The sequence below is a fragment of the Ziziphus jujuba genome, chromosome 9, assembly GCF_031755915.1.
Source record: "Ziziphus jujuba cultivar Dongzao chromosome 9, ASM3175591v1".
Lineage (NCBI taxonomy): Eukaryota > Viridiplantae > Streptophyta > Magnoliopsida > Rosales > Rhamnaceae > Ziziphus > Ziziphus jujuba.
Window position 1 is genome coordinate 27,843,740 of NC_083387.1, and position 12,299 is coordinate 27,856,038.

Below are 12,299 nucleotides of genomic sequence, written 5' to 3' on the forward strand. Positions count from 1 at the left end.
GGGAGGAATAAGAGGATGATTATAGAAGTGTGTTTTCAGTGCAGGTAATTTTTGGTAAGTCCTACCCTTAGGGGAGATGCTGCCGGATTTTTCGTTGGAAGGTTCAGTGGTATTTCCCTGGGATCAGGGCTTGTCTAGGGTTCCGGGGAGGAATTCTGGACGGGTCCTAACACCAACACTTCTCCCCCACCCTTCCATTATTTTTATAAAAGAGACATGGAACTGTCTCTGACTTTGTTGTTTTACTGGGCCTAGTCTATCGTGGACCATGTTGACAACACAATCTAGCCCAATATTATACTCAAGACTTTGGTTCCTTGATTCACCCTATAAAAAGATGGTCTTAAACACCTCACTCACCCAGCGTCCCTCCATTTTACAAAACAGGCATGGACGTACCTCAGTCTTTGCTCTTCATCTTCATGCGGTCTTTTTCAAAACTCCCATTGCTTCATCTTGCACTAATATTGATCACTTTCTTTTTTTCTTCTGCTCAGCCACTTTGCCATAATGACAAGAGCATTGCCTTACTGTAGTTCAAAGACAGCTTTGTTATTGACAAATTTGCTTCTTATAGATCTTTTGCTTATCCAAAGACAGCATCTTGGGCACAAGGAAAGAACCATGATTGTTGCTTCTGGGACGGTGTCCAATGCGATCAGGAAACCAGGCATGTCATCGTACTTCATCTCAACAGTAGTTGTCTTCATGGTTCTATCAAATCCACCAGCACTCTTTTCCAACTTTCTCAACTAAAAGTCCTTGATCTTTACGACAATGAGTTTAATCAATCTCAAATCCCATTTGCTCTGGCAAATCTTTCAAAATTAATGTATCTCAACCTTAAGAGGAATGGGTTCTCTGGCTTGATTCCTTCATCAATTGGTAAGCTAACTAGGCTTACTTATTTGTCCCTTTCAGGAAAAGTTGAACGGTCAAATCCCATATGCATTTGGAAATCTTTCAAGATTAACATATCTGGGCCTTGCAGGTTGTAGTTTTTCTGATTCTTCTCCTGCATTTGTTTGTAAGCTTACTAGTACTACTCATTTGTACATTTTAGAAAATTATTATTTGAATGGTCAAATCCCAGCTTCTCTTCAAAAACTCACCCAACTTAACTATTTACATATTGGTTTAAATAATTTAAGTGGTCAAATTCCACCACGGCTTGGAAATCTAACCCAATTGACTTCCTTGATTCTTCATCAAAATAACTTACAAGGTATCCTGCCAAAATCATTTCTAGACTCAAGAATCTTGAATATTTTAGTCTTGTGTTGAATAATTTGAGTGGAACTGTGGCTTTTGACATGTTTCTTGTCATTAAGAATCTTAAGCTACTCCAATTATCAGCTAACGAATTGTCAGTGCTCACTACTGAAACCAATAGTAGTACAAATGGTACTAGAACTATTCCTCAGTTTTATATTTTAGATTTGGGTTCGTGTAATTTACGTAACTTCCCTACTTTCGTAACGTAGCAAAACAATCTAATGTATTTGACACTTGATGGAAACCAAATACATGGTAAAGTTCCCAAGTGGGCATTGAACATTAGCTTAGAAACCATGGCAGTTTTGCAACTTTCTAGAAATTTTTTGATAGGCTTTGACCAACCTCCATTAGCTGTTCTTCCAAGGGTTCATCTTTAGATATTTGATATTACCGATAACATGCTGGAAGGATCACTCCCGATTCCACCACCATCCATTGTGAACTATGAGGTTAAACACAACAAACTGAGCGGACAAGTTTCACCAGCATTCTGCACTTTAAGTTCCATTAAATATATTGATTTTGGGCATAACAATTTGAGTGGCATGCTTCCAGACTGCTTGGTAAATGCCAGCGACTCACTTTTAGTTCTAAATTTAGTACATAACTCTTTTGGTGGTACCATTCTTGAAATCTGCACAGATGGAAGCCAGCTGAGGATGATTGATCTAAGCTGTAACAAGTTCAAAGGGTGCTTACCACGATCATTGAGTAGCTGTTTGATGCTATGGACTTTGAATCTCAGGAAAAATCAATTAGAAGATGAGTTCCTTTCCTGGTTAGGGACACTTCCTGATCTAAGTATGCTCATGCTGAGATCTAATAACCTCCATCGAAACATAGAGAAACCTATTTCCAATTCTGTGTTCTTTTTTGAAATTTGTGTTATTAATCTATCCTATAATGTTTTTATAGTTAAGTTTCCATCTGAATACTTCCAAAAATGGAACTCCATGAAATCTTTTAATGCTACCAATTCATCTTATATGAAAACAGTCTCAAATTTCATTACCAGGACCTCGGCTAACAGCGATTTTTCTTGGACCCAATATTATCCAATGTCAATCAAAATAACAGTCAAAGGTGTGGATAGGGTTTTTCATCAGATCCAAGATGTTTTTGTAGTGATTGATTTCTCAAGCAACATGCTCGAAGGAGAGATTCCAGATTCCATTGCGAACTTACAAGGGATCCGAGTTCTTAACCTCTCCAACAACATTCTAAGTGGCAGCATACCATCAACCTTGGGGAACATAACGATGCTTGAGTCGCTTGATCTTTCTCAAAACAGGTTCCATGGACAGATCCTTCCTCAACTGAAGCAGCTCACTTTTCTTGCCATTTTCAATGTAGCTCATAACAATCTTACAGGACCTATACCACAGGGAAACCAGTTTGCCACATTTGAAACAAGTTCATACGATGGGAACTTGGGGTTATGTGGTTATCCATTGGCAACAAAGTGTTGGAATTCTTAGTCCCCAAAATTACCACCACAAGGCTATGAAGAGATGGGAGATTCAGCGTTTCCATTTGAATTTGACTGGATAACAGTTTTGCCAGGATATGCCACTGGGCTAGTAGTTGGAATTGTTTGTGGGAATTTCTTTTTTGTGAAGAAGCAGTATTGGTTTTTGAAGAGGCAAATGAAAAGGAGAGTTAGAAGGAGAAGGGGATTTAGAACTTGAAGCTAGGATGCAAGTATGAAAAAATTGGGGTCCTTCACCTGCTGACTCTTGGTTGTGTTAGCTGCTATTTATCTTTGTTTAAGTTTTATGTTTCTGTTAATGTTTTTGCTTTGTCATGGTTTGTATGTTTTTTTTAAATGTGGTTTGCTTTCCAATACATGTTTTGTATGTTTTTTTCAATGCGGTTTTGCTTTCCAATGCATGTTCAGTGTAATAAACAGTTGGACTGTTTTGTTTAATGAATTAATGTAGGGAATATCCAATACATGTTCAGTGTAATAAACAGTTGTACTGTTGTATCTAATGAATTAATGTAGGATTATTCCCTTTCTTTGTGTTAGTGAGAGAGTGAATGGAAACGCATTATCCTTGAATGGATGATAAATTGATTTGGTAACTAAGGTAATTAAAATGGATGACCCAAAAAAAAAAATTATTACAATTTGATAAGAGGCCTAATTGGGGTCAATATATGATAATGGAACAAATTATCAAAACTACTATAGCACAACAATATAGTAACTAAAAATTACTTTAAAAATTAAATATAAAAATTGTTCCCAAGCCATTTTTGTATCAAATTACTAGTTTATGTAGAAATTAATATAAATAAGCAAACAAAGAAGTGGAAGTAGAGGAAACAGAGGAAGCAGAGAAACAGAACGATGGATCAAGTAAAGTTCTGTTCTTCCAACATGTTTTGAAATGAGTCGAGTAAACTTCTGTTTTTCCAACATGTTTTGAAATTAAGTACTGCATGGATTTTCATCAAAGAAGAAAATAATTTAAACCAAAATAAATGTTTCTGATAATATCAAATGTACTCACTCTTCAGCTTCAATACTTTATTTATTTTCCTTGTCTTCCAAATTCATAATTTAGCCATATTTTCTACCAACTTAGGAAAGAAATTTATGTTATGAAGAGGCTCCAAGTTGGAAAAGAAGCTAAAAGCTTTAACGTTTTAAAAATAAATTAATCCATTCCCACAAGTGTTCCATAACAAGCCAAAAACCATATTCACTTACTATATATCCAACAAAACCTTTATCATTAACTTTTTCCCATTTTGGATGTAATTAATTACTTTCCCACATCCATTTCTTTACCATGGCTTTCTCACTCTCTCTGAGTCTGACTCTCTTTTTCCTGTTACTTTCATTTTTTTTTTTTTTCACATTATCACTGCAGCAGTTAATTTTACTTTGAGATATATAGACTTATTCTTAATTTCATGCCTTTCAACATCAAAGAGAAGCCCCAATTTGTAGATTAGAAAAGCAAACAGCTTTGTTCTCCTCCATTTTCCTGGTCTTAGTTAATTAGTATGGTTCATGAATATCCTGATGCTATAGAGAAGGTAAGAAGATGCAAATTTATTATTATTTATTGTAACTGGTTAAATTGTTATACTTATGTAAATATTTGATAAAGATTCAAATTAGGCTCAAGAAAATTTACAATTTTGAAGTTTGACTAAACAAACAACTGTTCATTTTATTTTTCCCTTTGTTTCATTTTAAATCTTATTCTACTCTGAATATAAAATTAGGAATGTGACATAATTTTTCTGCCAATTGAACTATTGAATTAAAAAGAAAAAGACTGGAATATCAGGTGTAATATCAATTAGTTTGAAAATAAATTATAAACATATATATATATATATATATATATGTATATTAATGTGATTGTGAAAGGTCAACATGTTTCTTTTCCCACTGAAATATTAATTACTTGCTGACTGAGTACGTACTTGATATTTTTACTTTTTTTTTTTTTTTTAATGTTTTAACTTTATTTGTTGGCATTTTTTGCAGAGCTCTTGCTTATTAGTTTAAGGGATATATAGTTGGATAAGCTCAAACAGAATATATTGAAGAATGGGAAAACGAGGACCTTGTTTTCATTGTGGAATCGAGTGTAAGTTCATTTTCAGTAACTCATCAACAATTTCTTTTGTTCTTTTCCCCTTGGTCAGATTAAAGTCTCTTTTATATTCAATCAACATTTTTTTGGTTTAATTTCTGTGATCATTTCCTCTTTTATTCAAATCCTATTTTCCCACTTTTTAAATAGTAGTATATAGGATTGAATTCTGTAATTTCCCCTTTTATTAAAAAAAAAAAGTAAAAATTATATGAAAAAAGATTGAGCATACATACTGAAAATTCTTTACCTTTATTACTCATATAAATTTTTTTTTCTTGTAAATCATATTATATTTAATTGGATTTGAATTTGATCACAGACACTCCACTGTGGAGAAATGGGCCACCTGAGAAGCCAGTATTGTGCAATGCTTGTGGATCAAGGTATCGGTTAAGAGGAACTCTTGCAAACTATATTCCAAAGCATTCACTACAACCTCTTCCAACAAAGAAGCAACAAAATATTTCCAATATTAATAATGCAGCTCCTGTTGGAAAAAGCAATAATAATAATTTAGACATGGACTCTGATATATCATGCACCGATCATCATGAGCACGTTGCCAAATTAGAAGATGTCGAACATGATCAACTTTCAGGTTTTACCCTTTTTTTTTTTTTTCTTTCTTTTTGTCAGGACCCGTCCAGAATTCCTCCTCCGGAATCCTAGACAGCCCTGATCCCAGGGAAATACCACCGAACCTTCCAACGATATCTAGAATTTACGAGTTATATACCGAATCCAAGCTCGAGTGATGCTAATCACAGATCCGGTCTTAATTTTCGATGATCGTACCCGACGGGGTTTGAATTTCGTCGGGAAGCTTTTTGGGTTTCGGCTTCGCAATTCTCCCAAACCGTCGCGAATTGGCAGAAACGGATGCCGGATTCAGGTTCAGGAGGTCGAACACAGCGGACTGGAGCTGGCCGGAATTTCGGGTACTCGCCGGAACAGTAATTTCCGGCGGGCCGCCACGGTCACCGGCAACCGTCGCCGGCGGCGGCGCGTGCGGTGGCCGTTGGCTGTGAAATTTTGCAGTCTTGTAGATCTTGAGGAGAGCAACCCAACGGGATCGGCGGTGAGCAAAACGGAGGTCGGACGGCGGAGAAATCACCGTTTGAAGATTTCCGACCCCTCGTCGGAAAACGCTCCGATCCCGGTGCGTCGGTGGTCCGATGGCCGTGATTTTTGGTGGGTCGGCCAGAATTGAGGAGAGGATCAAGGCTTTCAGCCGCGTGTGGCCGGATAATGGCCGGAACAGTGCCGATTCGCGGTGGCCGGCGGTGGAGGGGGAAAAATCGCCGCCAAACTTCGGACGTCCGTTCGCCGTGAAATTTGGAGGTTTTGCCGAAAATGAGGTGGGCAACCTGGCTGGCCGGCGCGTGTACAGTAACTAGGCCGGAAAACGTGAAAATGACCGGCGGCCGGTGACTCTCTCTCTCTCTCCTTTCTCTCTTTCTCTCTCTTCCCCGAGTGTTTTAACAATAAAAACCCTGCATGACACTGTTCATGCCACGTGGACCAATCAGAAGCTGACACGTGGCATTTTACTGTTCACCGACCCAAAAACATTAAAATAATACAGTATCCGGTAAACTTCAAACGTCCATAACTTTTTAACCAGATGTCCGTTTTGAGCGTGCCGCTAGTCTGTGAACTCGTATCGACGAGCACTTCACAACCATGCATGAGTCAAAGCTCAATTCCCCATAAACAAAAAGTCAACTCCGGCACCCCTTGGACAGTTTGGACCGCAACTTGTTTCGTCCATAACTTTCAAACCGTAGCTCCGTTTGCGACGTGCTACTAGTCTACGAACTCGTGGCATCGTGCACTTCGCCACGGTACCCTAGTCAACTCAAAATTCTCACCGAGTCAAAATTTCACAGCCAACGGCCACCGCACGCGCCGCCGCCGGCGACGATTGCCGGTGACCGTGGCGGCCCGCCGGAAATTACTATTCCGACGAGTACCCGAAATTCCGGCCAGCTCCAGTCCGCTGTGTTCGACCTCCTGAACCTGAATCCGGCATCCGTTTCCGCCAATTCGCGACGGTTTGGGAGAATTGCGAAGCCGAAACCCAAAAAGCTTCCCGACGAAATTCAAACCCCGTCGGGTACGATCATCGAAAATTAAGACCGGATCTGTGATTAGCATCACTCGAGCTTGGATTCGGTATATAACTCGTAAATTCTAGATATCGTTTGTGTTTTGACCCCCCGGGTACCGGGTATTATTTATCCGAATAAAATATTAATTTATTTGACTGTCTGTGAATTTTGTTCTAGGAGCACCGGTGAGTCGTAGAATTGATCCCGTAGTGGATCGTGGGTTAATTGCGTGCTCCAGGTGAGTGACCCACCTTCAAATTAATTTTGGAGAATTTAATTTGTGAATATAATATGTGTGTGATTTAAATATTTGGAATTTAAAATTCTATGTGCCAAATATTTATTCAATTTATTGGGGAATTATTTATGAATTTATTGGATTTAAGAAAATGTACATTTTATAAAATTATGCCATGTGAAATTATTTTATGGATTTGAGGATTTTGAAATTGGTGTGGTTTTAATAGTAAAATGGGCACGATTTGATTTTCAAATATTTCAAGGAAAATATTTGGTTATATTGGTGATTTCAATTTTTATAAAATATGCCCATGGAATATTATGAGATTTGATTATGATATTTCGAGAAATTATTATGCTTGGAAAAATGTGGATATTTGAATTGATGGATTTTGGGAGTTGGTGGATTTGAAAATCATGGAATTTATGGTATTGATTATAAAGAAATTACGGAGAATTTCCGGGTTCAAGCGGATGGATTATGCCCGCTATGCTTATGAAAAATGTGAAATTTGTTATATAATTTAAAATTGTGAAATTTATGATTTTTAGATGCACCGTGCACGTACTGGTGTTTTGTTTATATGTGATATGGTTAGTGTGCACACGGTTGTGATTAGCGCGCAGGTGGGTGTGATTAGCGCGCAGGTGATGCGATTAGCGCGCAGGTGGGTGTGAGTAGCGCGCGGTTGATATTATGAGGGTGTCCTGTGGATGCCATCGGAGAGGGCGGCCACCCCCCTTTGGCCGGGACACCAGGTTAGCAGCGGCGCAGTGGGACGCCACGCGACCGTATGCCGGTTTCTCTCTATAACCTCCTGTCTGGCAGTACCTCGGGACGCTGGGTACTCTGGCGCCACTAGTATATAGTGGGTGCATCAAATGATTTTTAGAACTGTGTTTTAAAAATAAAATGTTTGGAAACTGTATTGGAAAAATAAAATTAATTATTACTGCTTCCGGTATTTAATTATTTGATGTCTTGGTTTTCGGGGAATATGAATAAAGGGTTTTGTGAAAATGTTTTAAAAGGGGAACCTTTCCAACTGAGAGAATTGTAAGGGTTTTGAGAGAAATTATTATTTCCAAATAATTATTATTTATACTTATTACTGTGATATTATATGGTATAGTAGTAGGGTCGCTCACTGAGATGATTAGCATCTCACACTCTTAAATTCCGTTCCTCTAGGTACCAGGTTGTCGGTGTTCATCCAGAGCGGACTTGATCTTCATCGCTGTTTTACTTCGTGAAGTACCCTGTTCTTCTTTATTGCAGTTGTACTATTTCTTTCACTCTTGTTGTATTTATCTTGCACTGGATTACTGTATTTTTGTTTTGAAGTGCTGAAATTTGTGGAACCAATTTGTAGTTTGTGGAAGGAATAAGGGGATATTTTTGAAGTGTGTTTTCAGTGCAGGTAAATTTGTGGTAAGTAAATCCCTTAGGGGAGGTGCTGCCGGATTTTCCGTTGGAAGGTTCGGTGGTATTTCCCTGGGATCAGGGTTGTCTAGGGTTCCGGAGGAGAAATTCTGGACGGGTCCTGACACTTTTTGTGATGAATAAATCTCAAATAATCAAATAATCATATAAAATTTTAACAAAATATGATTTAAATTGAAATTTAAGCACTAATTGTGACTTGATTACCTATTAAAGGACGGTGTGATTATGAATATACTGTTTATCATGCGAAAGCTGCATTCTAGATTATGTTGTTTAGAGAGATTTTCTGGTAAAGGGACAATATTGGAAAATTTAGAAATTAGGAAAGAACGTTGAGATCCAACCCAAAGAGATGAAAATTGTATTTTATAGCATAAGCATCAATAGTGTTGACTTGTAAACAAGAGTATCTCAGAGACTGTTATGGAGAAAATTTTCCTTATGTCAATTATTTTATAATTATAATTTTTTTTAATATTATGATTGACTGTCAAGTTTTCATAACATACATATAGGTGGTATCGGCCAACCAGAATTTTGGAATTCTCAAATTCCTTCAAAGAAGAGATCAGGATTGGTGTATCATCCATTATCACCAATTGAAAGACTCCAGAAGGACCTCTATAGCATGTTAAAATGCTCAAATTTCTCAAATTCCATTGAAGATATCCTCATCTATAATGTGAATGCGAAATATTTGCCCCTCAATGAAATTGGATTAGGAGGGATTCTTCTTAAAGCACCAATATTTGATGCTAAAACTAATCACCATAAATCAACAAAAGTATGTTCTTCCATGATAGTTAACAAATTTCCTTGCTTCATTGGTGGTGATCATCAAATAGGATCTTCATCTTTGCAAGTGGTAATTCTTCTTCTTTCTTTTATATATTTTTAATGGAAAATTTTCATTTAGACCCTTTCAGTTTTGTCTTCTATAGATAACTAATAACTACTTTTTATCACTAATAAGATAAAAATAGGACAGAAAATCTCCATCCTCTTGGATGGGTAACTAATTTTGTTTTTACGGAAATTTTGCCAAAGTGCCCAATGCTGTTGTAATTTGTAAATATTGAATATATATATATATATATACATTTTTTTACCCAAAAAAAAAAAAAAAGGAATCATTTCATTTTGTATATCATTACTAGAAATTCACTTATACAGGGCACGACCTCATTGAAGTGATAAAGGACTACAGAAGAAACATCGTCCACATTTACACATATATTTAAAGGTACAGATATATGACATAGCTACTTGCTAAACTTCTACATTTGTTTCTCATATGTTATGTTTATATATAATTGTGGATTTCTATTTGTTTTGTTCATAATGCAAGATTAAAAGTTGTTTGGGATACTGCTATTATACGATCAAAAAATTGTTTTCTATAAAAATGTTGCCAAATGTTGAAGTGACTTGGGAAAAACAGAATGGAAATAAAATATTAATATCATATTTAATTGGAAAAAGAAAATAATTTCGACTGCATTATACTTATATGGTTTTAGTATTGATCAAATGCAGATAGCTCGCTTACCAATGGAATTCTCAGCAAATGCTCTTATAGAATTCGGATCTCCATCTATGTTTTCTTAATTCGTGCCCTGTTTTCCCACCTCTGTAACCAACTTGGCTTAAAAATGAGGCTGGAGATGGTGTGGGAAAACTAGGTATGTATATAATCCCATCCTATTTTTTGAAGATCTAGGCATTTGTCTTTCAGAAACATGTATTTGATCTTGTTCTTGTTCTTCATCTTTCTAATATAAAGCGTTTGAATTAATTCAAGTGATAAAAAAAAATAAATAAATAAACATTTTATTGTGTAGTCATGAGAATCATTGACAGTGTTAATTTTAGGTTGGAAAGAACAAGATCAAACGGAGAAAGAAGAGCTAAAAGGGATGCTCCAAGAAATTAGGAGGGTTGAAGAATCCCAAAGTTTGTAGTTTGCAATAGGTTCTCCAACTAATATTATATTTTGTTGCTTATAAATACAAATCTTGTGCTTGGATTGCATCTGTAATTTGAGAATATATGTGGTAAATACAATTTTAGGGTCTTATAAATAAATTTAATTTAAGCCGATCGAGTTGTATATATTTATCTAGATTTTTTTTTTTTTTTTTTTGCCCTTGCATGGTAGTTATTTTATTTTTCCATATTAACCTCCCTCCTTAAGATCCAATATGATTTTAGTATGCACTGCAGATGAAACAGTATGTACAGCCTAGGGCTTTTTTTATTTTTTTTTAATTTTTTTTTCTTTTGCTTATTTTCCCACAAGTTAAATATAACACTTTTCTGTTGTGGTAAATGATCCCTATCAGTTTGTTTTGCCAAAAAGTTTAACAGTGAGAGTTGAAGGAAAGTGGCTATATGTGTCTTTTGGTGTCTGTTTACAGAAAGAAATAACTTTTGGAGGAGACAATTAATCCATGTGAGAAAATGAAGGATAATCTTTTGAGAGCTTCATTTGAGTGGACTAAGATGGGTCCTCTATCTTTTCTATTGTATGCAGAATTCTTTCTGTACAATTTCCTGTTTTGATTATGCCACTTGTGTACATGAGTAGCATACGGTTTGATGTATTTTTCAAAAAACTTGTTGCTTATGGACTATTCAAATTGGCTCTAGGGTTATTATGGTAGTAATGTTGGGGAGAGTAGGATAGTTTGACACATCCATATATCTATAGGAGAATACTGGTACTTTGATTTTCTTTATCTTTTTCGTTCTTCGTCTTAGGATATTTTATATTAGTAGTGTGTGATTTGTGAGACTTTAAATGGTTCCTTCTGGATGAAAATGGTTCCTTCGTGATGGTCCAGGAAGGCTGGAGTCTTGCAGAACTCTTTCAAGTCCGTTGCATCGTTGCTGCACCTTATGTCGTTCCATGCAGGTAATTGAAGATTTTCATCTGTGTTTCACATAATTGAATTCGTTAGCTTTTATTTAATTGAATTATGATTCTTTGAATTGCTGTGCAGTGCACCTTCATCATTTGAGCGTCAGTTTAAAAAGGAACTTCCACTTTTGTATAAATATCTACAAGAATCTCCTTCGAAGAAGGTAATTTATGGGTTTTGGCTTGGAAGTTCAGATTATTATATCTTTAATTGTCTCTTACTCTCTCTACTTGTATATTATGCTTCTGTGAAATTGACTGAATGATAATCATCATTGATGAGTTGTTAGAAGTTATATTACTTACCTAGTTTTTAATACTATAAGTTTGAAGTTGTAGACGGTGAATATTCATTTCTCAGCTTTGTGTGTATTAGGTTTATTGGAAAGATGTGATTCACTGGATGTGGCCACTTTTCACCGAGTATTGGAGAAATGAAGAAACTATTTTGGAGAACTTGAAGAAATTGTATAAGTTATTGCTGATAAAGGGTAATATGACTAGTTTAGTTTTAGCATGGACGAACCAAAAGGCAACGAGACAATTATGCTATCCTCACTTAGATCCTGTCTGGTATAGCTTTTGAAAAGCTCTTTCTGGTTTTTAAAACTTTAATAGTGGTGGGCAGAAGAGGGCTAGATGACCCAATTTGCTGCTTGCGGCTGCAAATGGGATTGGTTTAG

The 12,299-nt window shown here is 36.2% G+C and overlaps 2 protein-coding genes across 2 annotated transcripts; both read left to right on the plus strand.

Annotated features, from left to right (window-relative positions):
* The first annotated feature begins 1,676 nt into the window (after positions 1-1,676).
* LOC125424277 (receptor-like protein 9DC3) lies at positions 1,677-2,756 on the plus strand. The gene has a single exon (XM_048481120.2). It carries the CDS (start codon positions 1,677-1,679, stop codon positions 2,754-2,756), a length of 1,080 nt encoding a protein of 359 aa, XP_048337077.2.
* Positions 2,757-11,499: 8,743 nt separating this feature from the next.
* On the plus strand, positions 11,500-12,299 carry LOC132799442 (uncharacterized). The gene is made up of 4 exons (XM_060811267.1): positions 11,500-11,610; positions 11,699-11,780; positions 11,993-12,107; positions 12,235-12,299. Exons 1-4 carry the CDS (start codon positions 11,531-11,533, stop codon positions 12,297-12,299), a joined length of 342 nt encoding a protein of 113 aa, XP_060667250.1. The 5' UTR covers positions 11,500-11,530.